General features: G+C 43.1%; 1 protein-coding gene across 4 annotated transcripts; it reads right to left on the bottom strand.

Moving 5' to 3' along the window:
• Positions 1-27,706, bottom strand: RASSF6 (Ras association domain family member 6). 4 transcript variants are annotated; one of them, XM_056357454.1, is made up of 11 exons: positions 27,577-27,706; positions 16,421-16,510; positions 10,402-10,480; positions 9,029-9,180; positions 6,975-7,066; positions 6,343-6,527; positions 5,928-6,029; positions 4,633-4,684; positions 3,618-3,736; positions 3,428-3,525; positions 1-2,652 (listed from the first exon to the last, which is right to left on the bottom strand). In XM_056357454.1, exons 2-11 carry the CDS (start codon positions 16,474-16,476, stop codon positions 2,577-2,579), a joined length of 1,011 nt encoding a protein of 336 aa, XP_056213429.1. In that variant the 5' UTR covers positions 16,477-16,510; positions 27,577-27,706; the 3' UTR covers positions 1-2,576. The 4 variants fall into 4 exon arrangements, with proteins under 4 accessions (XP_056213429.1, XP_056213412.1, XP_056213420.1 ...); XM_056357437.1 differs by lacking the exon at positions 27,577-27,706 and adding an exon at positions 21,136-21,361; XM_056357445.1 differs by lacking the exon at positions 27,577-27,706 and adding an exon at positions 21,184-21,361.
• Positions 27,707-27,958: the final 252 nt, after the last annotated feature.

Raw genomic sequence — 27,958 nt, 5'->3', positions numbered from 1 at the left:
TAACGCCACAGCAAAGTCACAGCTTTATTCCACCAGCCCTTAAACCCCAGCAGACCCTCGATGATCTGTGCTATGTTCTGTAGTTATTTTCCAGCATCTTTCAGTCCCAATTCAGCAGGATAATGGAAATGGATTTGAGTATTTAACATCAGATGGTGGCAAAAGTGGCTCGGTTTAGGAATTACATACTTACACAAAGAATCTGAGAACCTGCTTGAAAACACTTTCTCTTTTCCACGTGGTCTGTGCTGTTGATTGGTCTCTTAATCTCAGACCAAGGCATTATGAGCATTTCATATGCCAATATTTTTATGCTGCACATTCATACAACCACTACAGTATTCACAAAATGGAACATGTAACATAAATAGTCCATTCTGCATAAAAATACTTAAATCCTTCTTCCTGGTTCAAATGAGAAAGAGGTGCCGCTGTGCAGACAGAGATCACCGTAGCCCTTGCTGTTAGATGTCTGATAAATGCAGGCTAGCTTATTTCCCTGCTCATGCATTTGAGCTACCTGAAAATTGCCTTGCGGATGGGTTCCAGTTTGTTCCTTACAGCAATTTAGGCAGAACGAAGCCAGAAATCCAGACAAAGTCTGTTCCTACTCTGCCTCTAGCAACACTTCCACAGTGCTTCAATACAGCCTTTCCGCTTCAGAGGAGCGAAAAACTCCCTCCATCACATGGCTGAAACTGCCAACCTCTACTGTTGCAGCACAATCAAATTATCAGGCTGCAACAAGGCTTTTACCATCAGTCAGTCTACTGTCCGTGCTGTTTCTCCTTCCTCCAGAAGCCAGCCCACACTGCTCCTCCTCCACCCAACCCCTTCTCCCACACTCCTCAGAGCTATTTAACCACTTAGCAGAACGAGCTACAGCTGCACATCATCCATGTCAATCAACCCACTGCCTCTGAGGCAAGGCCACAGCTGCATGTTATCAATGCTAATCAACCCTCTGCCTTCATTCCTCTACACTCCGCTGCTTGGGTTTGGCTATGAACTTGACCGTGGCCTGCTTCAGACTCCACTGACACATGACTTTACCTTGCCAGTACAAGCTGTGATGTCCCAGGGCAAGTTTCATACCCCCTGGAGCTTGGCTAACACGTATTTGAATGGGTCCCTGGGGAAGTGCATACTGCTGCTGTTGCTTCAAGGAACACGTACTTGCACCTCTGAGGCAGCTGTTATTTAATGACATGCATCTTAACCGCTAAATTATTTTTATTTCTCCTCTCTGCACTCCCATGCCCACAATTATCTTCCTGAACAGGACTGTAATAGACTCCATAATAAAATAAACCCCTTGCCCCAACCACAGTAGCTTCAATTAGCACATTGACTTTTCATTTTTAAATTACCATCCAAGTAACATCATCTCTGGCAGGGTACAGTTTTTCATGTCTGATTTCTTCCACATGATTTCTAGGCCACATTTTGTGCATGTTGATTTCCTTAGTGGTTTTATCTTTTTATCTGCATAAGCCAAAGGCAGCTGAGGCACAACACAGATACCATGCCAAAAAGACAAACTAATACAGGTGGGCAATTAACGGTGCACAAATTGGGGTTTATTTACATCTCTGTAATTTGAACTGTAGCATTCTGTATAACCTGCTAGCTTCGCTGCTGCACACTGTGCTAGGGCCAGATGGTACCAAAACCGCATCCATGGGTAGGCTGCCAACCCAGCCCCGGCACGGCTCTGATGCTCAGCCCCTCCCTGAGTGCTCCACATCCCTCTTCAAATACAAACTCCAGGAAGTGACATGGAATCATTCCTTTCAACAGCAGCAAATGCTGAGGTGCCTTCAGGACCCAATCGAGCAGATGTAATGGTATTTCATGAGAGTTCTTACTTGGCAGTTCATCGAGATGTTTCAGAGAGAAATTCCCTTTTCTGTTTAAGAGCTGAGGAGCTATTAAGTGGGAGGTTTCCATTTATATTTTTCTAGCTGTAGCTTTAAGCAAGTTAGGAATCTACCAATCTGAAGCCAGTGGGATTTCAGGGCTCTCCTATACAGTGCTCTTTTGCTTTGTTTTGTTAAGATAAGTGAAAAGCCTAACTGCAATCTTAGTTACATAAATAACTTTTGCCACTTATCTCTACTGAAAAGCTTCCTCCTAATATAATTCAACATTTTGCTAATGGAAGGAAAACCACTTAATTTTCATATTTTTCTGTACAATTAACACATTGCTTATTGCAATATTTTTCTCATATGCTAGACTTTTGATAATGGTTTGCAAATTAGTACATTTTAAAGCCTTGTGCTTTTAATGAGATTTCCTACACACACACACACCCGCCCCCATCTTAAGCTTCAAGCCAGGTTCAGCATCTGTCTTTTGGGGGATCTAGCGTATCCTCCTGGGTGGGTCGCAACTTGTATTGCAGAGCTGTAGAGGAGTGGGTTCAGTTTTGATAGCGTAATTATCGGAAGAGACTTCAGCACTTGGAACACCCCATGCTGTAAGTGTTCTTCCATCACGGCACATTCAAGCAAGCATACTGACATCCCCTGGGCAAAGGCGGTGCGTGGGGTATTCACAAGAGGCTGTTGGCATCAAACGGTAGTCTCTGTTTTTTTAACAGTTCGACTATGAAGGTGCTGGCATATCATACTCTTCTCTTTTAGGTACCTGAGACACAGAGAGGGAGAAAGTTTTTAAGTAACATAGAATCCTGCAAAAATTCAACCTCAATTCTAACGTGCTAGTTGAATGGCTAAAATACTTTGTAATGAAAGCTGTTCTGATAGAAAACAACAACTGCTATTTATTTTTTCCTTTACATTTCCTGGCCACTTATGATTCAAACTGACCAGACAGCCACTTGATAACAGATCCACAGCTAGTGTAGACTCATTGTGCTTGACCCCAGGACCCATACATACGTTCAGAAATAGCAGGGCATTTCTAACTTGTACCTGTTGCGCATTTTCAGCTGTCATCAGAAGAACTCATGCCATTTGTCAGAAGAACCCATGCCATTTATCAGAAGGGAAATTTTAAAGGGACGATAGGAATTTGGCACTAGTCTAGCCTAAATACTGTGCTACCTAAATCGTACCACAGTACATACTGCATTTGTGCTTTCCAAGGAAACACACAGCATCAAGCAGAAACAGAGAAACCAGTCTAAGCCTCAGAAGTGACCTTGAGGGTCCAAATTTTCTAGCATGATCCCTCCATGTATATGTAGTCATTATTTACTTAAGAATCTTTAACAGCAGCAGCTCACCTGGGTATGTGGGATATAGAAAGGATTATAAACCCCACCACATTTCACTTGAGCAGCCACAGCAGTGTTCTAACTGCACTCCTCTAGGTAAATGCATCCACCTCTTCAGCCAGCCCATAACTGTCAATAGTCTCCTGGACTCAAAGTGACCCCATGCATTTTACATCTGTTTACCTTGCCACTGTCTGTTGAATCTCCTGTTCCTCTTCTTCATTTATCCTGTGCAGAATCGATTCCAAAAAGGGAAGATGAAATTGAATATACTGAGCAACCTATCAAGAAGACAACAAGAAACATATTTACATTATTAACTATGCTCATTGGGAAAAATACTGTGAACTATTGGACCTGGTGATATACATACATCACTGCTAATCTCTTCCACATCCTGGTCCATGAGAAAAAACTTGGCAATCTTCTCTGAGGGCCCCTGCAAGAGTCTGTGCAGTAAGGGAACATCTCCACTCCGCAGCTGCTTCTTCTCTAGGATTTACAAGACATGTCGTGACACACAGAACATACAACAGTTCCTCTAGACATCTCATGCAATCAGTCTTTTTTCTTAACAACGATCCTGCATTTGACTGCTGGGCAATTAGGAGATACAAGTCTCTAATACATATCTGCAGGAGGATGTGACACCTAACTTCTACTATGCATTTTCACAGAAATGGGTAGATGCCACACAAAGTAGTGTGAAAATATACAAATTTCAGTAGTCAAGTAAGCATTTAAGAGACCCATCAGCTGGGCCATGACTCCCTGAAACAAAATTTACTTCACAGTTTTCAAGCATTGTTCCAACTTTGTATTTTGACATTTAAGGTACAGGCCCATCAGTTGCGTCCCCCATTCTTTCAGGTATTCCTTTCAATGAAGATCAAATTTCCTTTTTCCTGAAGATATAAACTGTGTTGTGGAAGTAAACATTTTCCACTGAAAAATGACTGCTTTCAGCTAGACACCTGTGATCCAGGACTACCATCCAAAAATGTCAGTTACAATATCCCGTAACACTACCAGGGAGAGACCAGCATCCCATGCGTGTAGCATGGCTGTGCAGAACGGAAGTCAGAGCAGGCAAGCATCTGAAACGTGGCCTTCAAATACAGGAACAAAGGCCTCTTGAGCTGAGCCAACTGCCCAGGCAGCACACTGAAAGCACCTGGAACACAATTGCTCAGGTTTTCCTCTCCACCAGAGGACCACACACCCCTAAGGGGGTCTCCAGAGAAGCCAGAATGCCACCCCACACTCACACTGCCCAAACCAGGACAGATGCCCATGCAGAATCCTGTCACTCCAAGTTAAGCGGTCTACACACACGCACACAGAGGAGAATCAGGGATGAAGTGATCACACAGCAGTGTCTGGCTTACCTCCGGATGCATGGATAATATAAAGTGCAAATTCATGTGGGCTGTTTTCTATCTGTTAAACACAAACAAAAAAAGTCTGTTCAGACTGACTGATACACTTCCCCAGCATTTCATTGTCAGCAGATATTCTCTTGTGCTTCTAACTCAGACATTTAGGTCAAAGTCTGAGGCTGGGATCCTGTCTGTGTAAGAGTTAGGAAGCTGGGTTTGAGTAAGATAGAAATCCACACTGCCACATGTATCGTCCCTGTACCCCACTACCTTGCAATTGCTTATGTTACCATATTGCCCAAATCAGAAACATACCATCTTAGACCGCACCTTAGATCTTTCCAGTCTTGTTTCCTTGGAGCATCCTTAACTACTTCACACAACTTACTTTTCAGGTGACCCACAAATTTGCCAAGAGTATCACCTTTAGGATAAAACCCTGTGATCTCTTCCTATCCACTTGCCCACACAACCACATTCAGAAAATAGCAGTCCTTTTGGACACTCATTCTTCAGCTTATTCTCTACAACTTGCTCTGTAATCCCATTCCTTATGTTATTATTCATAGAAGTCAACTTCTCATTTTAGTCTTACGCTACCAAGTGTTGCTAACCGTATGAAGTGATTCTGCAATAGCAAAGTCTCTAGACAAGTTAAATGGAAAACTATCAAAAATTGCACACTAAGAAGCTACAGAGAATAAATGCATTGGAGAAACATGCAGCCTGAATGGTAGATAACATTTTTTATTGAGTATAATCATGTTTATAGGAGATGGTACCAGAGAAACTCCAAGAAAAAAAAAAAAAAAGAAAGAAAAGAAGTCAGTACGGCACAGATCTCAAGCACTAGTTTTCACTCTGACTTTCTGCAGCTTTTCATGTGCCTGCATTTAACAGGATGAACCTCCCGGACACCCGGGCTAAAAGAATTCCACTTTAAGGCAAATGCAATTATTAGGGCCCGTCAGCAGAGGGAAGCACGGGCATGTGCATTACACACCCCTCACCCGTGCTGGGGAACGCTGCAAGCGCCGCAGCACGGTTCCCTGCTGCGCATGAGTTAATAGAGAAGCCCCCACCTAGACACCCAATATAACTTCTCTAGCCTCAAACCGCCGTGAAACATTCGTAAGATAAACCCAAACCATTTCTTAAAAATGGCCCCTGTGGGTGGTTTTTTTTTTGGAGGGGGGCTCTATTTATGCATTGTCCCCTCCCGGTTATTTCCTTCCTTTGTCGCACACTCGAGTCAACATCTCTGGAACACGGCTGCGCCTGCTTCTGCAAGCACATGGAGTTACCTTAAACTTTCGAAGCAATTGTTCTATCACTTGTCTTGTGCTCATCTGGCTGTTGATCCTTATTTTGGTTTCTGATCCAAAAGCCGGAGTAAAGACTGATGTCTAGAAACAAAAACAGCGCATGAGGGTGTGAATGTGAGGACTGCTGGATGCAGTGACATCACTGAAAGGATGTCATCCAGCACAGCTCTGGGGCAAAGCAAGCAGTCAGGTATGCTGCCACTCTCACTGGGATCCTGCGGGCAGTGGCCATGCACACATGAAACCCACCTTCCCCAGCAGAGCCCAGGAACTGAGCCCAAAGCCCAGGAACCCCAGCCTGGCCACACAGGGGGGCCAGCAAGCAGGGACCCTCTGGATGTGCTACCTGTCCCGGAGCCTAACCTGGAGTGAGAAAAGACAAGCACATTCATACCTCATAGTTGTAGAAGTGGCCATTAATCGAAAACCTGTGAGTTTCTACTTCTGTCTTCGACATCATGGGGAACTTGGTCCTCTTCCGCACAGCCGCAGCATCGCCGCCGGCCCTGGGCAGGGTAGCACAGTCATGTTCCTGCTCGCTCTTGGACTTCAGAGTGCAGCTTTCGTAAGGTGAATAACCTGGACAAAATGAAACTGCATCAGCATATTGTACAGCTGCTCTACCCTCCTTGCCAGCATCCCCACAGGAAGGAGGCTCTTGGCAGAGGGATTTTTTTTTTTTTTGTAATTATGTCTTTTGGTGGAGGGATTATTTTTTTTCCAATTATTTTTGAGGGGGGAGTGGGAGAGGAGCAAGGTATAGGTGCCTGATGAAGAGCAATAGTTTGTCTACACTGGCCACAGTTTGCTATTTTGTTCGCTTCTTGGGAATGATTTCTTTGGTGAAAGCACAGCCTGTTAGCTCTGGCTGTTTGAAAAGTTATTTGCACAGCAATGGTTTTTACTAACCAGTCACAAGTCAGTGTTTCACTAGCACATAATGAATGTTAAACAGAGACAGAAAAAGATTTGACACGTTAGGCCTTCCCTACTAGTACAGTCTCAGAACAAAGAATTTTTACTAACTTTTCTCAGGGTTTGGCTTTTCTTCGGTAGATTTCAATGTCTCCCCACTAATATGATGCAGGTCATCAAATTCTCCCCAGCGTGTCATCCCCCTGAAATACCAAACATATATTTATAGTTGATTACTCGTTAATTCAGTGATTACAATTTCTCCTGTAACCAGGCTTCATGTAATCCATTCCTATACCAGTTCAAAGCTTTACAGAACACAACTACATGCTTCAGTGTGGTATAGGAAGCCAGTAATTTTAGTTTATGTCATAATAAAATTAGTAAAATGTGTTATGACTAAGGATCCCAAACGTGACACAATCCTATTTAGAGCCTGTTGAACATTGACCACACTGTCCCTTAAATAATTTGGAGTAATTCTTTATCTGTTTTATAGCAATGCCCTGGATTCATAACATGTAGGACACCAGGCAGACATACAGAAAACACACATACAGATTGTGGTTTCAACAGTCACAGGGACGCATCACGTCTGTTATACAGACGGCGACATGACTACACTAGCCCCTTGTGCCATCCAAAGCAGTTCTGTACGACAGCAGGGAAGTCAATCTGCCCTGGCGTAAAATCCAACTTTCTTTATGCCAACATTTCCATAATTCATTGCATAAACTCTGTAGCAGAAAGTCTTTGGCCAGTTACTGCTCTGACTGAGAATAAACCAATTTGTAGGCAAATATTAAAAATTCATTTCCCATATATATTCAAAACAATATTCAACTAACTCCAAGCAACATGCCAAACAACAATCTCAGTTGTGTTCTGTGCATTTAAAAAGTTCATTTAAGATCAAACAGACAAGCTGCTCTGCATACCTTAAAGCATGTCAGGGCAGCTTCACATTTCTGTGATCGTGAATTAATATTTACTTTAAGTTTCAGATCTCCACCAGTCAAATTTTTTTAAGAAATAAAGGGCAAAGCACAACTTAAACTGCCAGAGCGGACCCTGTCCTCCAGGCTACGTGCACCCCGTATCAGTAGACCTGGTCAAGGTAAGCAAAGAGAACGAGATGTGCCTCAGGCTCGAGTTTTTGCTAGTTGCTCCCGCCAGGTTACAGCCCTTCCCTTCAACAGCAAGAGGCAGGGAGGAAGACAGTCCCTGACTTTACTGGAACTCCACAGCTTGCAGTGATGGGAGAATTAAATCCTCAATTTAAACATGTACCTTGTGCAATCCAAGACAATGGATAAATAAAAAACCAAGCTCAAAAACAGAATTTGTCAGTGAGTCATTCAGGGCAAACATTGGCTCAGTCTCCATATTACACATGACTCAGCTTCAGCTCATCAGGTACAATTCAAAATTCACCAACCAACAGTTGGGAAATAGTGTTCAAAACAGAAAGAAGAAATGCTCTAAGGACCGACACCAGTTTTTGAAGATATGGCCAATCTAGCAGGGGCCAGATCAGCGCAATGCACGCAGATTTGAAATGTCACAGGCAGCAGCCTGGAGGAACAGGTGATCTGGGCATGTTTCTGAGGGGCTTTAACACAAGACTGTGCATGGACAAAGCCAGTATTCATTCCCAGGCTTGACCTTCACCCTGAGAAGCAACGGTTTCACATCACAAGCACCTGGGAAGGTAACCTGTGATAGACAGTCACTTGACACTAACTCACCAGCTTTTTGCCTCATGCTGTAGAACGTGCGTCACCACGAGGTCTTTCAGGGGCTAACGACATTATTAGGTGTACACATATACATGTGAGCTTATCTGGCTTTTTTTAAAAAAAGACATACATATAGACATACATTTCCCAGTGCTTGCATGGGAATAGTCAGTGTAGACAAAAGCAGCCTCCTCCACCTTCTCAACTCTTCTTAAGCCCAAAGCCAGACAAGGAAGCTACAAAGACACATCCTTCTGCCTTGCAGAAGCTGTTGAAAGACCACACCAATTACAGAGTACTGCTGTGCAAGCAGCCGCCACAGCCGTCAGGGAACCTGGGGTATACAAGCACCCATATATGTCGAAGCCGCCTACATGAGCTGTCTTGAAATACTAGTCTGCCTCCTTATAGAAGCTGATACATTACCTTTTACTAGGGAACAAACCAGCGTTCTCTGTTGACTTCAGGGTGACAAAAGAGGGTATCTGCTTCTCATCCTGAATTTTTAATCTGATAGGATGTCGGACTCCCCAAAATATTGACACGATTCCCTCAATAAATGGTTTGCTTTCATCTTGCTGAAAAAAAAAAGAAAAGGGAATATGGACCACTTATTCACACAACAACAACAGAGTAATAATAAGAAAGTATTAACAGTCCATCTCCCCTCAGATTAACAGGAACACGATGAAATTGCTGAGGCTGACAGTCCTGGAAGAGGTGACCTAGAGAGGCTGTGTAATCTCAATACTTCAGGTATTTCCAAAACTGCTAGCTAAAGCTGCAGCTGATCTGATCTTGCATCAGCATTAGTCTGACTCTGGCTGGGAGGTTTTCCAACCAATACGTCCATAACTCCATACAATTGGAAGCCAAATCCTATCTGTTCTACTTGGATGAATCCTCTTCTGAAACCTGGGTGCTAAGAAGGTGGTTAAGGGGAGGGAAAGACTGCCGGTGAAGGAGAAAGAAGCGGTCGACGGAACTGTCCTTGTTGACTCAGGGCACTGCATCAGTCCAAAACCTGTTATCGGTCCCCATTCTTGCCGACTTAGAGCTGTCACTGCAAAACAAGCTGGCTGGAAGCTAGCTGGAAGCAGGGGCTGCCTGTTTTCAGATCCTTTTGGCCCAGAACTGCTCTGAAGTCCTTTTGGGTCTTGATATCAGCAAAACAAGAGAAACGCAGCTTGAGAAGGAAGCTCAGACCTCTAAACCAGGGACCCTATGGTATGAGACATACAATTCAAGCTTTCATTGTCCTTCAGCTCCACAGGCCCTTCTGGTCTCCACAGAGGACTTGTTCCCAGGGTGTTACTTGCGAGCATTTTCTCTGTATGGCAGGCTCATATTCGAGGAGAGTCGCCCCTTACCCCAAGTGACAAAAGTCCTGCCACTGCACACTGTGGGCTCAAGCTGAAGGAACCGGGGGGAGTTGCACCCCACAGAAGTATTTGCAGTACTACCTGCCCCCAGCAGCTAATGATATAAGGCTGGAGAGATCAAGCCGAAGAATGATTTCCTGCGATACGCTAAGGAATAGGATAGCAAGGAGATCACACTGTTAAACATCTGAAACTCCCACTAGTCTGAACAAACCTATTGCTGCTCTCTTCTCCTCACTGCATTTGCCTCTGGCACTTGCTGTGGCATTTTTTTATACTGATATATTCCAACTAATATACTAAAACAGAACAGGCATCCTACACTGCTCAGCCTAGCTGCATTAAACACCAGGGCTCATTAGTGCTTTCCCTACCATTACATCGTGCTCCCTCTATTATTTTTACTTAGATCCTTACCTGATTATGTGACAGCTGCAGATTTTCTTGATCAGAATAGTAAGAGTTATAAGTCTTCAGAAGAGAATGGAGCTGTTCCCTAGAATAAAAGATCACAATAAAAAGAATAACTTTTTAACTTCTCTATCACTGTAAAATTGAGATGCTAATTGGCAAGGAAACACCCTGTATCAGTTTACCCACTGCACCTGTACACAGGTTTGTTAATGATTAATACGTCAATTTCCAGGAGTAAAATTTTGTCAGGATACTGGGTTGTTTCTTTAAAGACCTGATACACAGAGGAAATTAATTAGTCATGGTCTGACATGAGTTTAATAGCACTGCCCCAGAATAAGCTGTACTTTGGACTTCTGTTACAGTCATGAGGGGGAAGCAAACAGGAAAAGCACACCCATGTTACAGATTATTTTAGTTCGGTAACAATTAGTTTTGCCCCCCATGACCATTTCCACTGGAGTTTTATATTTTTTCAGACACTTTTCTCATTCCAAAATACAGTATGCCTAAAGAAAACATTTCCCTTTCCTCCTGCTTGAAACATAACAGATTTGCAGTAAGTCTTTTCTCAGAGGAGAAAGGATGGAGATGAGGAGAACCTCTGCCAACAAGCAAGGATTATAAACCTGCCCCATCATCTCTGATTTCAAACAAAATTCACGATGCAATTAAAAAAAGCAGCAAAACATTCTATTTTGAAAACACTGCATTGAGGCACGGAGGCAATGTGAGGCACGCTGGTGCTAATGATGTTTAACAATACTAAAAGAACCACCACCAGAGAGACCTATGCCTGTCTCCATCCTTCATGAACTCACAATGCTGCAGGACAAGAGGGTTTCAGAAGATGCTTCAAATCTGATGGCATTTCAAAATAACCAAGTTAGGGCTACCGCATATCCCAGTTTAGAAGCCACAACTGCCGCCACCCCCACCCAAGCTAACAGCAGCCATGCTGTGGACGGCCCCCATCAGTGGCATGCCCATATAGCCGTTGTAAACAGATAAGAAGCAATAAATGCCACACTGCACAAACACAGGCTGGGCATGATTGCTTCAACACTGGTGCTGTGGAAAAAAGCACCTTCTGGTTACTGCTCAGCAGCTGCTGATGCCAAGTCAGCAGTGCCACACTGTCAGGTGAGACGTAAGCACCATACAAGTAGACATACATGGGAATACCCTCTTCAGAGCAAAGCTGCTTGAATTACAGCTCGAGAATGAATCTGGGCAAAGGACATCGCCTTCTTAGCACTGCTTTTAAAGAAAGATACACCCCAAGCTGAAAGAGTCCAAAGGAGAGCAGGGGAAATGTCAGTGGCATGAACCATGAAGACAAAAAGCAAGTTGCAGCTCAGGCTAAAGAGGGGGACCAAAAGAAGAAAGAAGTGATCTGTATTTCAGGACCATCAAGAACAAAACGCTTTTTCCTACACCAATTGAACAGCAAAGACTATTCGGACTGTCACTCCAGAAAGCAGTTTCCACTAGCAGAGATAATTAAGCATGGGAAATTGCATGGAAGTGTATGAATTCTTCCTCGCGGACAAACTTTAAGCACCAACTGAGATGACTAACTACAAGACTGTTTGATGCACTGTTTTGCAGTGGTGAGTGAAGACACCACGTTTGTTTCTAATAGTGTCTATTATTTCCATGTTTTTGTCTAGTATGAGATATTACAACAGCGGAACCACAGGCAAAACAGACAGCATTTGCAAACTCTTCTCAGAAGTTCCAGAGAGACCTACTGCAACTATTCAAGACCCACATACCATCAGAAGTACTCTTACAACTCCTACACCAATTGTAAGTTAAAAAAACCCACAAAAGAACCAAAAAATCAAGATCATAAACACACGCCAAAAACAAAAGCAAGAATTGACTTCCAGCACTGTCACTGAAAAACAAATCACACATGGTAATGATGCTCAGTAGAAATTACATTTTTAGATTCCAACATTCAAAAGCTCACCAAGAACATCCAGGAAATAATGTCAGAGATGCAGGAATATACGGACCAAGACTATGTGCAACGTATCACACACTACCTTCCATGCAAAAGACAGTTACAAAGGAACTTCACAGCCCAGCCCTGGGGCATTGGAAACACTGGCATGAATAGTTTCAGCAGAATTTTTCACAGTTGTTTTCCTGTAACTGTCACAACACATCCCAGAACATGAGGACATAATTGATGGTGACAGTGGCACCCTTATCAGAGATGCCAAATCTAAGAGTGACCTCTCCCCTAAGAACGGGATCAGCTTCTCCATCACTGCAGAGCAGTTCAGTAGGATATTTTCAGGGGTGAAATGAATATTATTTCATAGCATCACTCTCTGACCAGATTGTGACTCAGTTCACTGAAACTGGGTGTTTAAATGTCTGCACAGTTGACTGTGTGAACTTGAAGAAGTCAGTGCTGCTCTAGAGATCTCACCTGAGCATATTAAGGAACTCCAAGAAATCAGTGCAAAAGAGTAGAGGGACAGATTATGCAAAGAAACACACATCATTTTGGCTGGAAACTGCTGTAAGTTTTAAGTGTACCAACTGGATGACAAGAGTCTTCTCCTGGGACTGTCACAGCATTACCCCCGCAGTACACACACTCTGCTGTGGCTTACAACACAAGCGCTCCTCTTCCACCTTCAGCCTCCTCTGCCTACAGCCTCTTCAAGAGGTCAAAGCAGATGCCTCATGCAGGACTCTTTTTCAGTTGCCACAACTTAGAATTTATACGTACGCAAAGCACCAGGAGAACACGCTGCCTGAATAACACTCAGCAGAACTGTATTGCGACACGAGTCCCTACATGAGATACTGACCTGTAGCACCAGGACCTCCCCTGGGGGCACGGTGGGCAGACATCTGACACTGCAGAGTGCCCAAGGAGTGGGACCAATGGCCGCTGCTGACCAAGAGCCTGACATCGAGACTGGTCAGCAGGAACGTGGCTTTCCCACAGCCTTACTGGCACACTGGAGCAGGAAGCTGGGAGGCCAGTCAATGTGTGCATGCCACCTTCGGGGCAGAGGGGCAGGCAGTGTGCGCGAGGGAAAAGCTTTCCCTGGCATACCCTATCCCTCCCTTGCTCCACTTCATAAAGGGGACTTGGTGGTGTCCTGTTGCTTGGTGAGCCTTTTCCCAGGGTGGAAAGGGAAAAGATAAACACGGCTTTTACTCAACAGGTAACATAAGGATAAGGGCTGCACCACTAAACTCAACCAGGTTAACTGCATTCCCTTCTCGCACTCCGGATGTAAATTATTTACTTGGTAACTTACTGCAATACCCCTAAAAATATTTTCAAGTGCCTTTATCGAAGTGCTGGGCTTCCAAACAGCATTTACAACATTTACTTCAACTCACTTTGGCCTTAAATCCTAGTGCTACAGGTGGTAAAAGCCTCTCTTTCTGTTGCGTTGGAATAGCTCAGTACAGGTTCTTTGTGTCTCGTGAGCTATGAGGGATTGTATTCAGGTCATCCGTCCAACAGGGGAAGTTTCAATAGACTTAAGATATGAATCAGATACAAGGAAAATTTTGGTTGTGCTCCTAAAGGTAAGCAAGATTAACCACGCCTTGGCCTCACACGCAGGCAAAATCCAGATGCAATGTCAGATTAACATGCAAATAGGAGATATGTAGTTTTGTTTGACAGATGTTGCGATAGACCACTGATCTGCTTGCAAGGTGCTTAAAATTAAGTCTTTTTACACTTTGCAGCCTAATATCTTCAGCAATCATTTATTGACCACTTATTTTGCAAGCTTTTTCCAGATGAAAGAGTCAGGGAGATCAGTTCCCTGAAGACAGATTAGCACTACAAAAGGACCTGGGTTGCATTCTGAGGGCCCATCTGTGGCTCTTGGTCTGTGCTGGCTATGAAGGTAAATAAAATCATAAGGCTACAAGCACTAAGTAATGTGGTAAGGGTTATCTCGGAGGCGGATTCTGTTTCTCAGAGCAAGCTCTGAAGATTTTCACTTAGTTTCTTGCCTCATCTAGAAAAACTTTCCATCACTTGTGCAGAAGCTTGCGCAAATAAATCTTTCAGGTTTCAGTCTTGCATTAGTGCAACCAACAGTGACAAACCATACAAGCAATGAGAAAAGCCCTGAGGGAGAGATTAAGCAGCAGCTCACACTGATTTATTTGCCCTTGTGTGGTGGAGACATCAGAAAAGATCTACCTTTAATTCTTTTAGGCCCAGAACAAAATCTTACTGTAACACACCTTCCCTATGAAGGCCCAGAAACCTCCCGAACCAAGAGGCAGACTGTCATCCCGTCAGAGTTACCCTGCCAGGAAAGCAGCAGCTCTGTTGCATTGCAAGGCTGTTTCTCACAGCACAGAGCTTTGTGACAACAGCCACATGCAGCCATTAATGGAAGCCAAAGCCCAGTAACTGGTAGAAGGACTTAGAGACAAACCCTGAAACAGCTAACATTTACTGCAGATCCACCACTTTCATCTGGAATGAAGGCAGGATACAAGGGAGGTGCGAGGTGAAGCGCCCTGGGGGTAAACCACAACAGAGCCCAGGCTGTGTTTGCTTGTAACGCTAACCCAGGAGAACTCACCTGTGTCCCTCTTCTCCCCCAAGCCCTACGCATTTATCCATGGATATTTATGGTAGTTATGCTTGAAGACAAAATAGTTCAGCAGCCAAATAATCCCACACGTTTTGGTCAGCCCTTTGATCCAGCACTTGTGCAAGTCCCAAACAGCAGGCTTGCCACATCAGCAAGAATCGCATGATAAAACTGGAAGAGGAGTAACGTAACAGCAGATTCAAGGTATAGATGAGGGACGATAGTCTGGAAATTGCATTGGAAGCAAGCTTGAGTACACACAGAATACATTAGTGATTCTGGAAACACTTATTTGGGTTTTTGCAAGGCAAAGAAACTTGAACAATACTTAAAACCATGACCGTACTGCAGAAGGATCTCAACCAGGATCCACTTCTCACCACCTGAACAGGCAAACATATAGGGGAATAAAACCCCAGAGACATTGGTTCATCTGGTACATTTCCTAATGCTTTTGTATGCCAAGTACATGAAAGTTCACTCAGATTAATTACCTCTGACACAAAAGCATTATGTCCCAAATTAGTTGCAATATAAGAGGAACAACTCTTTAGGTGAACGGGAGGGATGCATTTATTGCCTGCATGCTTCGAGCAAAGCTGACATCCTTCCTTAAAAAGGGAGAAATTGCCAGCACTGCTCACACCACATATCAGAGCATCAGGATTGAGATGAAAATACCTATTGCAGCATGATAAAATTTATCACTGGCCCCATCCCTGGGTGTGTTTACAGTTAACTTCTTCCCACAGGAACATCAAGGCAGATGGAAATGAAGTGAGAAAAGAGCTCCCTCTTCCAGCTCCTGCGCTCTGGTCAACCAGGGAAAAATTAAACCTCTAAAAGGGGGATGGAGCTACATGCCAGGTGGCTTGGGTTTTACGGCAGTGTTAGGAAAGATTCCTACCAGCCCAAGTTAGCTGTGGGAAAGCATCCCACAAAATACAGTTGGAGAGCAATTCCAAGGTTTTTACAAGTACGTTAAAGAACCACTTTCACCCACCCCGGAACAGAGCTGGCAGCCCAATAGGTTCTGCAAAGAAACCCTGCTGTCTGGGGCTACAGACCCAACCCCATGCCTCAAGGAGTGCTCACATTAAACACTGGAACTTGTATGCAATTCCAATAGGTCAAAGATAGGGAGGTGGTCTTCCCTAATTTGGAATTTTATTTCAGTATCCCTTAAAAGTAGTGTTCTACCTAATGAACAAAATCCACAAACCAAAAGGTTTAATGCTCTATTCTTTGAAATCCATATAAAGGGCAACATTGTTCTGTAGATACTACACAGAAAGCAAGTTGTAGAAGTTGCTGCTCTACAAGCTCAGCTCTCCACAGGATTGCCTGTTAATGAGTCAATATGGAGTAACTTGAAAGAACGCAAAGTCATTAAACATTGGGGTTTTTTGATCCTTTACCTGGTTATGAACTTCTCCTCATTGATGCAAACAGAAGGTAGATGCTGTGCTTTCATAGTCACTTTCTTGATTTATTCAGAAGAGATTAATCTAAACAAAAGGTTAAAAAAATAATTACATCCACTAATGCCACTAAAAGACTATGTGGTAAATACAACAACAAAGTCTTGGTTTGCCAAGTGAAACAGGCTTGGACACTCAAGCTAAGGGCTAAATATCCCATATATTGACTACTTTGTACTTAGCCTCAATACTCACATATTCCCCACTCCTAGTAAAAGACCCATAAGACATTCCCACCAAGTATATCACAGTACCTTAAATCCCAAGTACCACATATACCAGGACCTTCTCAAGTAGTTCTAGGGCTACTCTACAACTCTGTGATGCTTCACTTGTTAGTAGGCTGAAACTGCAACTCATTTACTGGTTAGGATTAATTTCTTAATTATGTATACAGCATTGCCCAGGGTCACAAAAAAAAAAAAAGTGACTCAGCACACCACCCATAACCAGGTTTGTAAAACTAGGCAAGAGAAGAAGTGTTGATCATTGGCAGTGTCCTGCAGCACACAAAGAAAGCAACTGAGATATTAAAGAGAGAACAAGGCTATAATTAAAGTGATGTAGCAATATAATTTACAGATCTCCATGTAGTGATTGCAGCATGTTGTGTAGGCAACAAGCCAGACTCATGAGACTCCAACAATGCATTCTTCAACAAGCTTAATTATGGAGTCTTGCCTGCTTTCATTCCCCCTCAGGTACTAGAATAAAAGGCAGACTGAGGAAAGTAACTGAAGAGACTGAGATTCAAGATTGACAACTGATACTGGACTGAAAAAACTGAGTCTCAGCCCAAGAAGTGGCATCACGCAGATGGGGTGGGGAGGAGGGGTGGGAATGAATCCCACAGAAAGCAGTAAAATCTCCAGCGACTGCACTGGAGGTTGGTCATTCCACTTTAATTGCTCTCTTATTTGGGCATGACGACAGAGGAATTTGCCTAATAGCATTTGAGGTCCATTCTCCCTCATGCCAGGAGATTGACTCGAGTCTGACTTCCAGCTGCATGGGACAGAGCCTGGACAAGGACATCCAAAAAGTACTCTGTTGTCTACAGTACTAACGACAAGTAGCCTTCAGAAAATCAATTTATAAAAGAAATTCAAGCTTGAAAAGATCATAGCTAGCTAAAGAGTAGGTACCTGGCTTCTGTGTGAATGATCCTACACTGCTGAGCTTCTGGTTTAGAAGAAGTTACATGAAATTTCTATACTCACAGATGAAGGACTTTAAAAAAATGTGTGTACAAACAAACAAGAAGTTTCACATAAAAATACAGTATCTTCACTCTACAAAACATATCGGAAGTTATTTCAAAACCTCTAAAACCAGAGTGAACCACCAAAGTGGGTGGAACAGGAAGGATCTCACATACCTGCTGTCCTTTGGGTGACACCCATCGAGGCAAAAGCACACCTGAAAGCCAAATAAGCCCAGGGACTTCTGTACAGACATGAGTTTGCATATAAGAAGTTGGTGTACGCCAGTACAATAGTGTTGTTTCTTGGCCTCTGAAATGAGTGCAGTAACCATTGGCCACACCCTGAAATCTGATTTTTATGTGATTTACTAATACCTTTAACTGCATCAACTGCCTATGCCAGTGTAATTTCAAAATAATTTTAAAAGATGCAGAGGAGTTTATGTATGTTGGCACTTGAATAACTGCATATACGCTTAAGCTTCCTCTCATCTGTCAGGAAACAACACGTTAAGAAGAGTGGGCAGCCAAGTCACCGCTGTTAACTGTCGAGCAGCGACTCTGGCAAGCACTAGCACTGCTTCATTGCTTGTGGTCGCGTTCTTTTCAATAGAATGTGACCTTAAAATGATTCATATTAAAGAAAAAGCTGATCTCTACAGATTGAGAGAAGCAATCTTTACATGTACACATGAAAAAAAAAGGAAATTATCACTGAACTACCTGTTTTGTTACATCATGAATGTAACTAAATTATTTGCCATAAAAACCTTGAGCATAACTTGAATCAGCTGGATGCCATTAAAATGAATGAAACAATGAAACAAGCAATGAAACAAGCTGGAAGAGTAGCTGGTGACGGGAACAGATCTTCACCAGCACCTTCCTCTTTTCTCTCCCTCACTGCCCAACCAGCCTGAACAGACTGACCTTTTCTTCTACGGCTGGTGCAGAAGCATAAAAAATGCTCGTTACATGTTCCTGGGCTACGTGACCTATTCTGCTTATCAGACTTGTACAAAACATTCCCACATCACAGCTCACGCTAGAGATAAAACCCTTCCCCATGTAATGTACCCTTCCTGTAGTTGCATTTTGGCTACAGACATCTTGCGACCTTTATTTTCAGTCAACCTTGAAACCCACAGGTCAAGCACCCACAGCGACTTCCGCAGTGCAATTATGTGACACTACAAATGACAGTATCTTTACACTGGTGCTCCATAAACCCACAGATCTGTCACATTTTCTATCACTTCTTGATATTTTATTGTTTTCCATGTCTCTCCCCTGTAGTTCTTTCGAGGAAGCAAACACGAGAAGCAAGATGCGTTTTTTTCCATTGTTGCCTTTGATTTGAACTAACAAAAACATGCTAGTTTTCCAGCTCTTCCAACAATATATGGTTGTGGCCATCTATTCAAAGCTGTTTCCTGACTTGCTTGGTGTCATACAGGCATCTTCATCATGACATTAAACTGGACCACAACCACAGAATTCCTTCAGATAGGTAAGACCTTGAAAGTGGGACCTTGGCTGGACTAACCCCCTGGCCTGAAACTTAACTAAGCATAAACTTAATGCTCAGAGGAAGGCTGACTGAAGCCTAAAATACTTCTGAAAGGAAAGAAAAGAAACAGGAAGGAATGACATAAGTCAATGAGAAGTGGGGCAGATGCAAGATGAGGAACTCTAGAGGAAGACTGCAACTGCTGGAGAAGTCTAGGAAAAAAGAAAGGGAAAAGAGACCACTGCACAAACCCAAAGCTGCGAGAGGATCAACAGTTGCATCAAGGGCACAAGACAAATCTCACAAAGGTAGTGAACTTCACTTCTCTATAAGATTTATAACTCATCAGAAATACATTTTTTTTCCCAAGAAAAAGTCAAAGTGTTAATGGAGAGGTAGATGAGAGGACTAGCTTAATTTTATTAAATACCGTGATCTTTAAGTTATTTGCTTAAGGGGACAGCATAGGGACAGGACAGTGGAGGAATGACAAGGCAATGGTAAGAACAAACAGCCATGCAGATTTTTATACAAGGATGAAAGGAGGCCAGTGCAGAGGACAGCTGGAAGGAGAAGGACACCTGACAGCCAGAGCTAAGCCAAGCAGGAACAGCAAAATAGCATTTTGATTTGCATGTAACAGCCTGGATGTGCTTTTCGGAGCATCCATATATTAAGATGGGGACTTGCAGAGCAAGCGGTGTGCTATACAGAGCTCCTGCCAACTTTAAAAACTAAAAAATCCCCCCCCCCCCCCAAGATTTCAAGGCGTTCCGAAGCAGTCTTTCCCAAAGCTGTTCCCAAACCACGGGAAGTCAGGATGGGGTGAACCTTCTCAGTTTCTTGTACAGAAACTACAAAACTCAGCTGTCTATTTACTTAGCTATCAACAACATATATACCTAATCTTCTGTACAGCACAAAGAGCTTTGCACTGCAGGCACAACAGCACGTAGACACAAGCCGTTTTCTAAACTCATAAGTGTCTGGTATTTAGAAAAATTTTGGACCACTACCTGATTTTGTAAAAATTAGTTTATGATTTATTCACATACACAAGAAATTCAGTATCAGCAGAATTATTTTACTAGTCTTTACCTAGTCACGCGCTCTAGTTATGGTCCTTCACGTTGGGGTCAATTGTTTTTGGGAGCTGGTTTGTTTTTTTCAAGGTAGATGCCCTCACCACCAAAGCAAAGGTCTAATCAAAAGAAAGTACTGAGTCCAAACACTTGCATTTTCCCCACTGAAAACAAGGGGCTTCTTTTCTTTGTCTTGCAGACAACTTTACACTCTATTTTAACAACTGCTACAGTACAGAGCAGTAACAGCATTACTCGAATACAAAACACCACGTAACTCCTCTGCTCAGGCAGGTTCAGAATGGGCTTTGACCCCAAAACGGAAGGGAGGTTGGTATTTATCTGCACACATGGCACCGTAGCTGCCTGGGTCACGAAGGGGGAGAGACACCAGCTCCCTCGCTGCACAGCAGGATGACAGAGCAGTGCTTGCACCACATCGGTCTTACACACCAAGTAACCTGTTATTATGAAGAGGAGTTACTTTCTATTTCAGGTCTCTTAGGAAAGATAGCTTTTACCTGCCAAAAAGAACAGACAAGGTCACCGACGTAACCTTTCAAATCACAGCGGTGACTGAATGAATGGCAGCGAAGGCTCATGCCCACGTACATGCCGAGCAGCAGCACTATTATCTGCCCATTTTAATCACTACTCTGACTCACACAAGCCACCTCGAGATTTAGGAACTTCTTTGATGAGAATTTCTGACCGAACATTTATCCTTCCCTCCAGCACCCTAATTACCCGAAAGGAATTTAACTTGAGTTCTGGGTGACTGTGAAGGACCTTGCTTTCTACTGACACTGCGGGTTACGCGGCAAGCAGAACAGCTCCAGCTTTACATTCCACTTACCTGTGCCTACGATGAGAGAAGGAGAAGCAGAGGAGGAGCTTCACATACCTTTCACTGAGCCCCGGCAGAGGCATGACAGCATCGCGCTGGCTGACAGCTACCTCTGCCTCTTCATGGATCCACAGAGGTGCTAATTACTATTTTGCTTAACAAACTGGGAGTGCTGGAAACCCAGGACACTCCCCACACCTTGGTGCATGTCGGGAATATTTACCTACCCACTTTCCTTCCTGCAAGCTGCTGACAGGAGCACTCCCTTAGTCAGGGTTACACCTACAGAGAGGCTCCAGTTAACGCTTTAATCACTAACTTTATAATGAGAGGCAACCTGCTGACTCTCAGTAATCATTTGCTGACAGGGCGCACCCTGAAACATCCTGTGCCGAAAGCACTGTTACGCTTTAACCTCTTGTCTGTTTTCTAATCCGAAGGATAAAGTAATTTTCCCTTCTCCAGACATGCACCAATCTTTAGCATTTGGTGGAGTAATTGATGCATAGTCAGATCATGCTTAAGTGCAGATGTATGATTTGTAACATTATGACAGAAATTGTGACAACACAGCTCGATCACTTAATCACATAGAGCTGTGCATTCAATTTTTTGCTTAACTGTATAATAGTCTTACGATTATTACTCATTAGGCAAGAGCTGTGCCTGCAAGAGAGAGTGCATCGCCACTTAGCTTCATTGCTCAGCGGCTGATCTTCGAAGCAGATGTTTAAACTGTAAAATACAGCCAAACTGACACACACCTTCCCAGTTCCTGCTTGCCCATCCATTTATAGCAACCCATTTACTCACAAGATCAAGCCTAAAACTGGAAGTTATTGCACAGAGAGAAGAGCATAAAAAATACCGAATTTGCCTTTGTGCCCATTTACGGGGCCTGTGATTTATATAGAGTTACTTCTGCTTTATATAAATTTATGTGGCAGAAAGGCTGAACAGATCCATAAATACTTGATTCCTGATCACATCATTATCCTCTGGTGTACTCCTCCGGAGCTGGACTCACTGCTCTACACACAAGGCAAAACACTTGATATTTGGGGTTACAGTTTGTGCTGCAGTTTCTAGCTCTGCACCTGAAAAATATGTAACTAAGGATTTTGTTGGTGTCTGTATAACATTGAGGCATCTCTCCAAGCACAGGAAGGAGATTTTTGCTCAATTCACTACAGCATACAAGCTTCCATGCTGAGGTGGGCTTGGAGCTTCTCCATCTCATCTGTAACTGTTTAACACAAAACCATGCAACTTCCCAACTTGTTTCAAACCAGAGGTTTGGTTGTTCCTGTCCCAGCTACAGACACTTGAGCGCTCTGCTCTTGGATCAGAGAGCAAGCACAGCCTGGCACCTTCAAGCCTCTAAACTAAGATAACATCAAATCCATCCATTTCTGGCAAGTATGCCACCCTGCTGGACACTTACACAGTAAAGCTGTGAGGTACCAAAAGGCATCCGAGTATTTTTAGAACTGAAGACCACATAATTAGCTCACAACAGGGCAGCGTGACATTAACCCTTCAGTGTGACTGAAGGTTCATCCTGACTCCCAACTTTTGAGGTTTTATTTGTTCTTTTAAAATTATCTTAAGCTTTTGGGAGAGCTTTTTAAAATTTACTAGCAAGTTTTGAAAACCCAGTGCTTCAGTTACTTATGCAAAGATGTCTCGGTGAGAAATCAATACAATAAAGCAGCAAAAAGCCCTATTGTAATGATGGCCCAGAGTTTGCATTTCCAATTAAGCCAGATGTGTTGATTTTACACTGGCTTGGAGAACGTGGCTCAGGTTTGTTTCTCCATTTCACTCTCACACTTGAACTACTCCTACCAAGGGCCAAGTTCTGCCCTCATTTGAGTCACACGCAATTAACTGGCAAGTACTTTGTGGGGACTGGTCAGTGCAGACTAGGAACAGCATCACATGGTGGGGGAGGGGAAGGGGTCTTTAGGGCCACACCACAGGAATCTGTTTACTGTAAACTCCAAGAAACAGAAAGCTAGTATTCCTTTCATAGGAAAATAAATAACTGATGCACAGAGCGCATTACCTCTTCATCCTTCATAATAAACATAGATTTTATGCCCTGGAAGTCTAAGAACAAGTCACAACTCTGTTACACTATTTCACCTCTTAAATGAAAGGGTAACCATGATTTCTCTAGAACAGAGAGAGAAGGCTGTGCTACATTTCTTGTGCCTTGCATAATTAAAAGTTAAATATTTTCAAGTTAATAAATAATTGGAAGTTGGAGCTCAGCTGTTTAATAACTTGGCCTCAAATCAGTTAACTTACAGACTGCTAAAGCTAGAAGAACATCTCAAGTGGAAAAAACTAAGAGACTCCTGTTTTTGTAGCACACAATCATAACAAGCAGGCTGGCCACGGCAAGGTCATAAACACACGCTGGGCTTTAGTGGGACTGTTTTGATAAACACAACAGGACCTACATGAGCTCACAACAGATTTCTCTGCTTTATAGTGAGAGGGAAAATCCCTAATGCTGCTGGCAAACAGCTGTTTCTGGCCAACTTCAGATCACTAATTCCAAACACAGAAAATTCTTCTTGGAGTTTCTAAGCCAGCTACTGGAATTCAAAAGTAGAACCTCAACTGACAAAATCTGAACTTAACATCAAACAAGGGAGCAATTCTTTCCTTTAAATTACAAACACTAGCAGCAGGATTGCATTGGTAACAGCAACAAACCAAGAAATTTTAAACAACTAGATTTACCCCGCAAAGGGCCTCCCGTTCTTCAGCAAGATTATTTTCTGTCATCACACCAAAGTGCCAACAGCAATACCTGTGTGCCAGGACATGTTTTGCAGACACAGCTGATAAGCATGGAAAACAGAAACTAGGAAGCAGATGATTAGCTCAGCTAATTAAATATGCAATGCTCACATCCACTACAACTCCTTGTAATGTGTCATGGGCCATAATCCCTCACACACACCATTTTGTGAATTTTGGGGGCCACAGGTTTTTAAGGAATAGAAAAGAAGCAGAGCTGATGGTTGTAGCAGCACATGTGCTAAAGGCTACAGGTTTTGACACTATTTAAAGAGCAGGAACTCCCCCTTCACCTGCATGGAAAGCAGCTTGCAGATATCACTGTCTTTGTGCTCTTGAGCCTCTGCTAGGGGGGCAGGTGTTACCTAAGCATCTGAAACACCATTAGTCATGCACCACAGCTATATACACCCATTGAGTCACTTGCTTGATACTAGAGAGCTTTATAAAGCCATACAAGATTTTTCATTGCCTGGAGCTACAAAATATTATAAAGGACAGAACCAGAGAGAACTGCCCTGTCCAAAGGGCTACAGCCACACAGCCTCTCACTTCCATTACAGCTCAACCAGGAGTAGGATCACAACCTCACCACACCCAGCCAACTTACACAGCACTTAGAAGCCTGAGCTGCTCCACACTCAAGGTTTCCAGAGCCAGATTTCCTTTCCTCAAATTCAAAGTTTTCTATAAAACATCACTTCCTCAGACTTCTTTCTATCACTCTATATCTGTATTCTTCTATTCTAAAGATATAAAAACCCCAGACTGCTTTCCCCAGCCTCAAAAGAGAGCCACAATCAAGACCCCCACACTCTCTCTCACATGCACACACCACCACCCCTCCCCATACAGGATCCTTTTATGCTCAGGTCACTCCTCTGTAACTGTCAATCAAGGGTCATGTGACTGTAGCACCTGGCTCATCTTTCCAATATGCTAATGATTTTTCTTTAATTACTTCTTTCTTAAGGCAGTTCTGTCATAGTGTGGACTGTTTCTTATTTTCTATTCTTTTAAAAAAATACTAGTCTAGTACTCTCCATAATCAAATCATCATACTAGAGCTAAATGAGAGTTTTGGGGAAGCGTTGGATCTGAATTCTGATTTGCAGCTATTACCATCATTCCTGTGAAAGCATACCCACCTGCTGCAGTTGGAACTGCCCTGGAAAACAACCAGTTAATTTTACTGTTACTTCTACACTTGCCATTAGATTGTAAATGGGAAGACTCAGTTTGCACAGTGTTTTATAACTCTTTGAGAGGGGACAATCATTGTGCCTGAATTTTTCCCATTCTCCTCATCCTAGGATGTCCCAAATCCTAAAGCAAACTTCAGCAATAACCCGAATTCCATGATATTTTGCATCGCAGATGTACATATGCAAGTCAGTATTTTCTCCACGAACTCGGTGAAGAAATGGGAAATGTCTTGGCTCCACTGAAGACCAGTGCTAGAGTTGTGTTATAAATACACGAACCTTATACAAAAAAGTCTACCAGTAAGCAGTCCAAGTTTAATTTCTAATGAACACAATGCAAATCAGACATTGGTTTCTTGATTTTGCTGCAGTACATGGCAGTGCATAATGAAATGATTAAGTATCCCCGGTGTACGGTCTGCAGCACGCTCCTAAGCCCTGTTGAATGTGCCTGCAGGTTACTGAGCTCAAGGGGATCTGGGAGGCTGATCACTGTCATGCTGTCAGCGTTCGCTCCCCTACCACTCAGACTTTCAAAGACACAGGTTTTTTCCCCTCAGAATTTCATCTTCTGAAAATTTACACAGTTCCAGATCCAGAGATGGTCTGGGCACATGCAAGTCTCCAGCAAAATTTCAGGGAAGAGCCTGGCAACAACTGGTTTTGTGTGTAAACTGCAAGATATATTTGAAAAAAAAGTCTGAGGTAAACTGCACTTCAGGAGTGTCACTATTACATAGCGTCCTACCAAAATGCCTTTAAAGGAGCCTTCCAAGCCAAACCATTCAATGGTTCTATAAATATACTACTACACTAAGACACACATTCCTACTTCATAGCAGTTGATGCTGAGTCATACTTATGAAGCAAAAACCTCCTAAGGTCAAATTAGCTTAATGTTAGGCTGGATATAGGCTAAAGAGCACTCATGTGAACACCTTGCCATTGTGTATGTAAACACTTCAGTGGTTAAAAAAAATGGTTCAGGTTTCTAGATACCATTCTCTTCACACTTGCCAACAGAAAGTACTCTTTTTTTTCACCCAGTACTCTGCTTTGGGGCACTAAATGGAAGTTGCTTTAAGAAAGAATGATAAGCCATGCTAGCCAGTGTGGCTAGACTTTCCAGACTTCAAGAAAATGGTAAGGACGAGAAAGGATGTGGAAACTGTATTTAGCCAATGTTTTACTGAGTTTGAGATTATAAAGCAAATTAGTAAAGACTGTGTGATACAGAACTATGTGACATCTCTACCAAATTTTACATGACTAGTTTACTGAACCAATGATGGCATAAAATCATGACACTCCATCAATACTGAAGGAAAATAACCTTTCAGCGCACGCAACTTCACTAGGGGACCTAGGAGACTGAACCATGAGTCACCTAGCAAGAGCTCAGCTCCAGTGATGTGTTCTTCTATCAGGTGCCCAGACAAAGAGTATGAAGAGCATGCTCACACTTACACCACCTCATTTATTCTAGCCTCCATTCTAGAAGAAAATCAGATTTCCTTAAAGAGCCATTACACACTAGAGCTTCTCCTGTACAGATGAGGACATACAGTTTGTCATGGCAGCAAAGCAGACTGAAATGTTTCAGTTACCTGTGCATCCCTAATTCTTTGCACAATGAAAGTTTTCAGGTTGCAAAGGAATAGCGTGAGAAACAGTACTCTTCCGCCTTTGCTCTGTGACTATGAAGTGAGGAATCAGAAGGTGGTGGGCATGGGGGGAATGCCTGGCAGCTGCAGCCCGCCTCTGTGTTTGAGCAGCCCACGCTCCTTTGCTCACAGTTGCTGCGCAGTCCAGACGTTCGTTACATTGCGTGCCAGTGGCCCTGCTTGGCATGCAGTTCTTCATTGTATGCTGCTAAGCGCAAACAACTTGAGTGATACATCAAACTGCTGGGAAGCTAGTATAAAACCAGCAACATCTGAGATTTAAAAGCATTTCCATAACGAATATTGACTGCATAAGCAAATAACATCCTTGAAGTGCATCATAAAAATTGTTCAGGGAGAGAGCTGACTTTTTAGGTTTTGTACTTCTAAACAGACAGTGGAGCAGATGATCTATAAGCATCTGTGGCATTTATTTTTTAATTTGCTCTTGAAAATCTCACATCAGCACAACAGAGAACAGCACTGCAAGGGAGCAAGTGCAAAGCAAACCAGATTGGGCTGACTCAGAGGCTCTGCCTTGGGCTTGGTGGTTTGAAGAGACCTCCGTAGCTCATCATCTGACACTGAGACACTGCTCCATGCTGCTCAGTCTTACTGAAAATCACCCCATAGACACAGCAACTGCTTGCTCTGGAATACTCCTTTCTTTCTATACTGCTGCTTTTCTATTACACCACCAAATAACCCCTGTGGGCATCCAGGTGCCTAGAATATTTTACCAAGAGTAAATACGTTTATATACTTACTGTGTCATAACTCTTCTTCTCCTGAGCGTCCAACTGTATGGATGACATTTTACTTCTCATTCAGATATCCAAGGCCCAAACTCTTACGAGCAGGGTCCTAGAGTGCGGTGAGCACTGTGCGCGATAGGTGGCAGTTACGTCTCAGCTTGATGGCAGAGGCGGTGCTGGCATTTCGGTGGCGCTGGTTGGAACAATAGAGCCTCTAACTCTGAAGGACTAAATCTTCTCTCAGTGCTTGGCTAACACATTTACAACCTACACCACGTTTCATGGGAATTAACAAGGCTAAAATTTGATCTCAGCATTGAGGATATCTGAATGCCTTTCCAGTCTAGAAATGCTTTGGAAAATCAAAGCCAGATGAGAAAGGAGGCAAATGGAA

This window comes from Falco biarmicus, chromosome 1 (genome assembly GCF_023638135.1).
Source record: "Falco biarmicus isolate bFalBia1 chromosome 1, bFalBia1.pri, whole genome shotgun sequence".
Taxonomy (NCBI): domain Eukaryota; kingdom Metazoa; phylum Chordata; class Aves; order Falconiformes; family Falconidae; genus Falco; species Falco biarmicus.
Note: the sequence above shows the minus strand (reverse complement) of the source record. Positions and strands in the feature narration are given on the sequence as shown.

Excerpts from the sequence above, each read along its gene's own strand:
- RASSF6 (XM_056357428.1), bottom strand. The coding sequence starts at position 13,423 with ATGCACACATTGACTGGCCTCCCAGCTTCCTGCTCCAGTGTGCCAGTA. Across the intron at positions 6,528-6,974 it reads AAAGCCAAACCCTGAGAAAA|GTTATTCACCTTACGAAAGC; the intron begins GTTAGTAAAAAT and ends CATTTTGTCCAG. Across the intron at positions 3,526-3,617 it reads TGGAAGAGATTAGCAGTGAT|GTTGCTCAGTATATTCAATT; the intron begins GTATGTATATCA and ends TCTTCTTGATAG.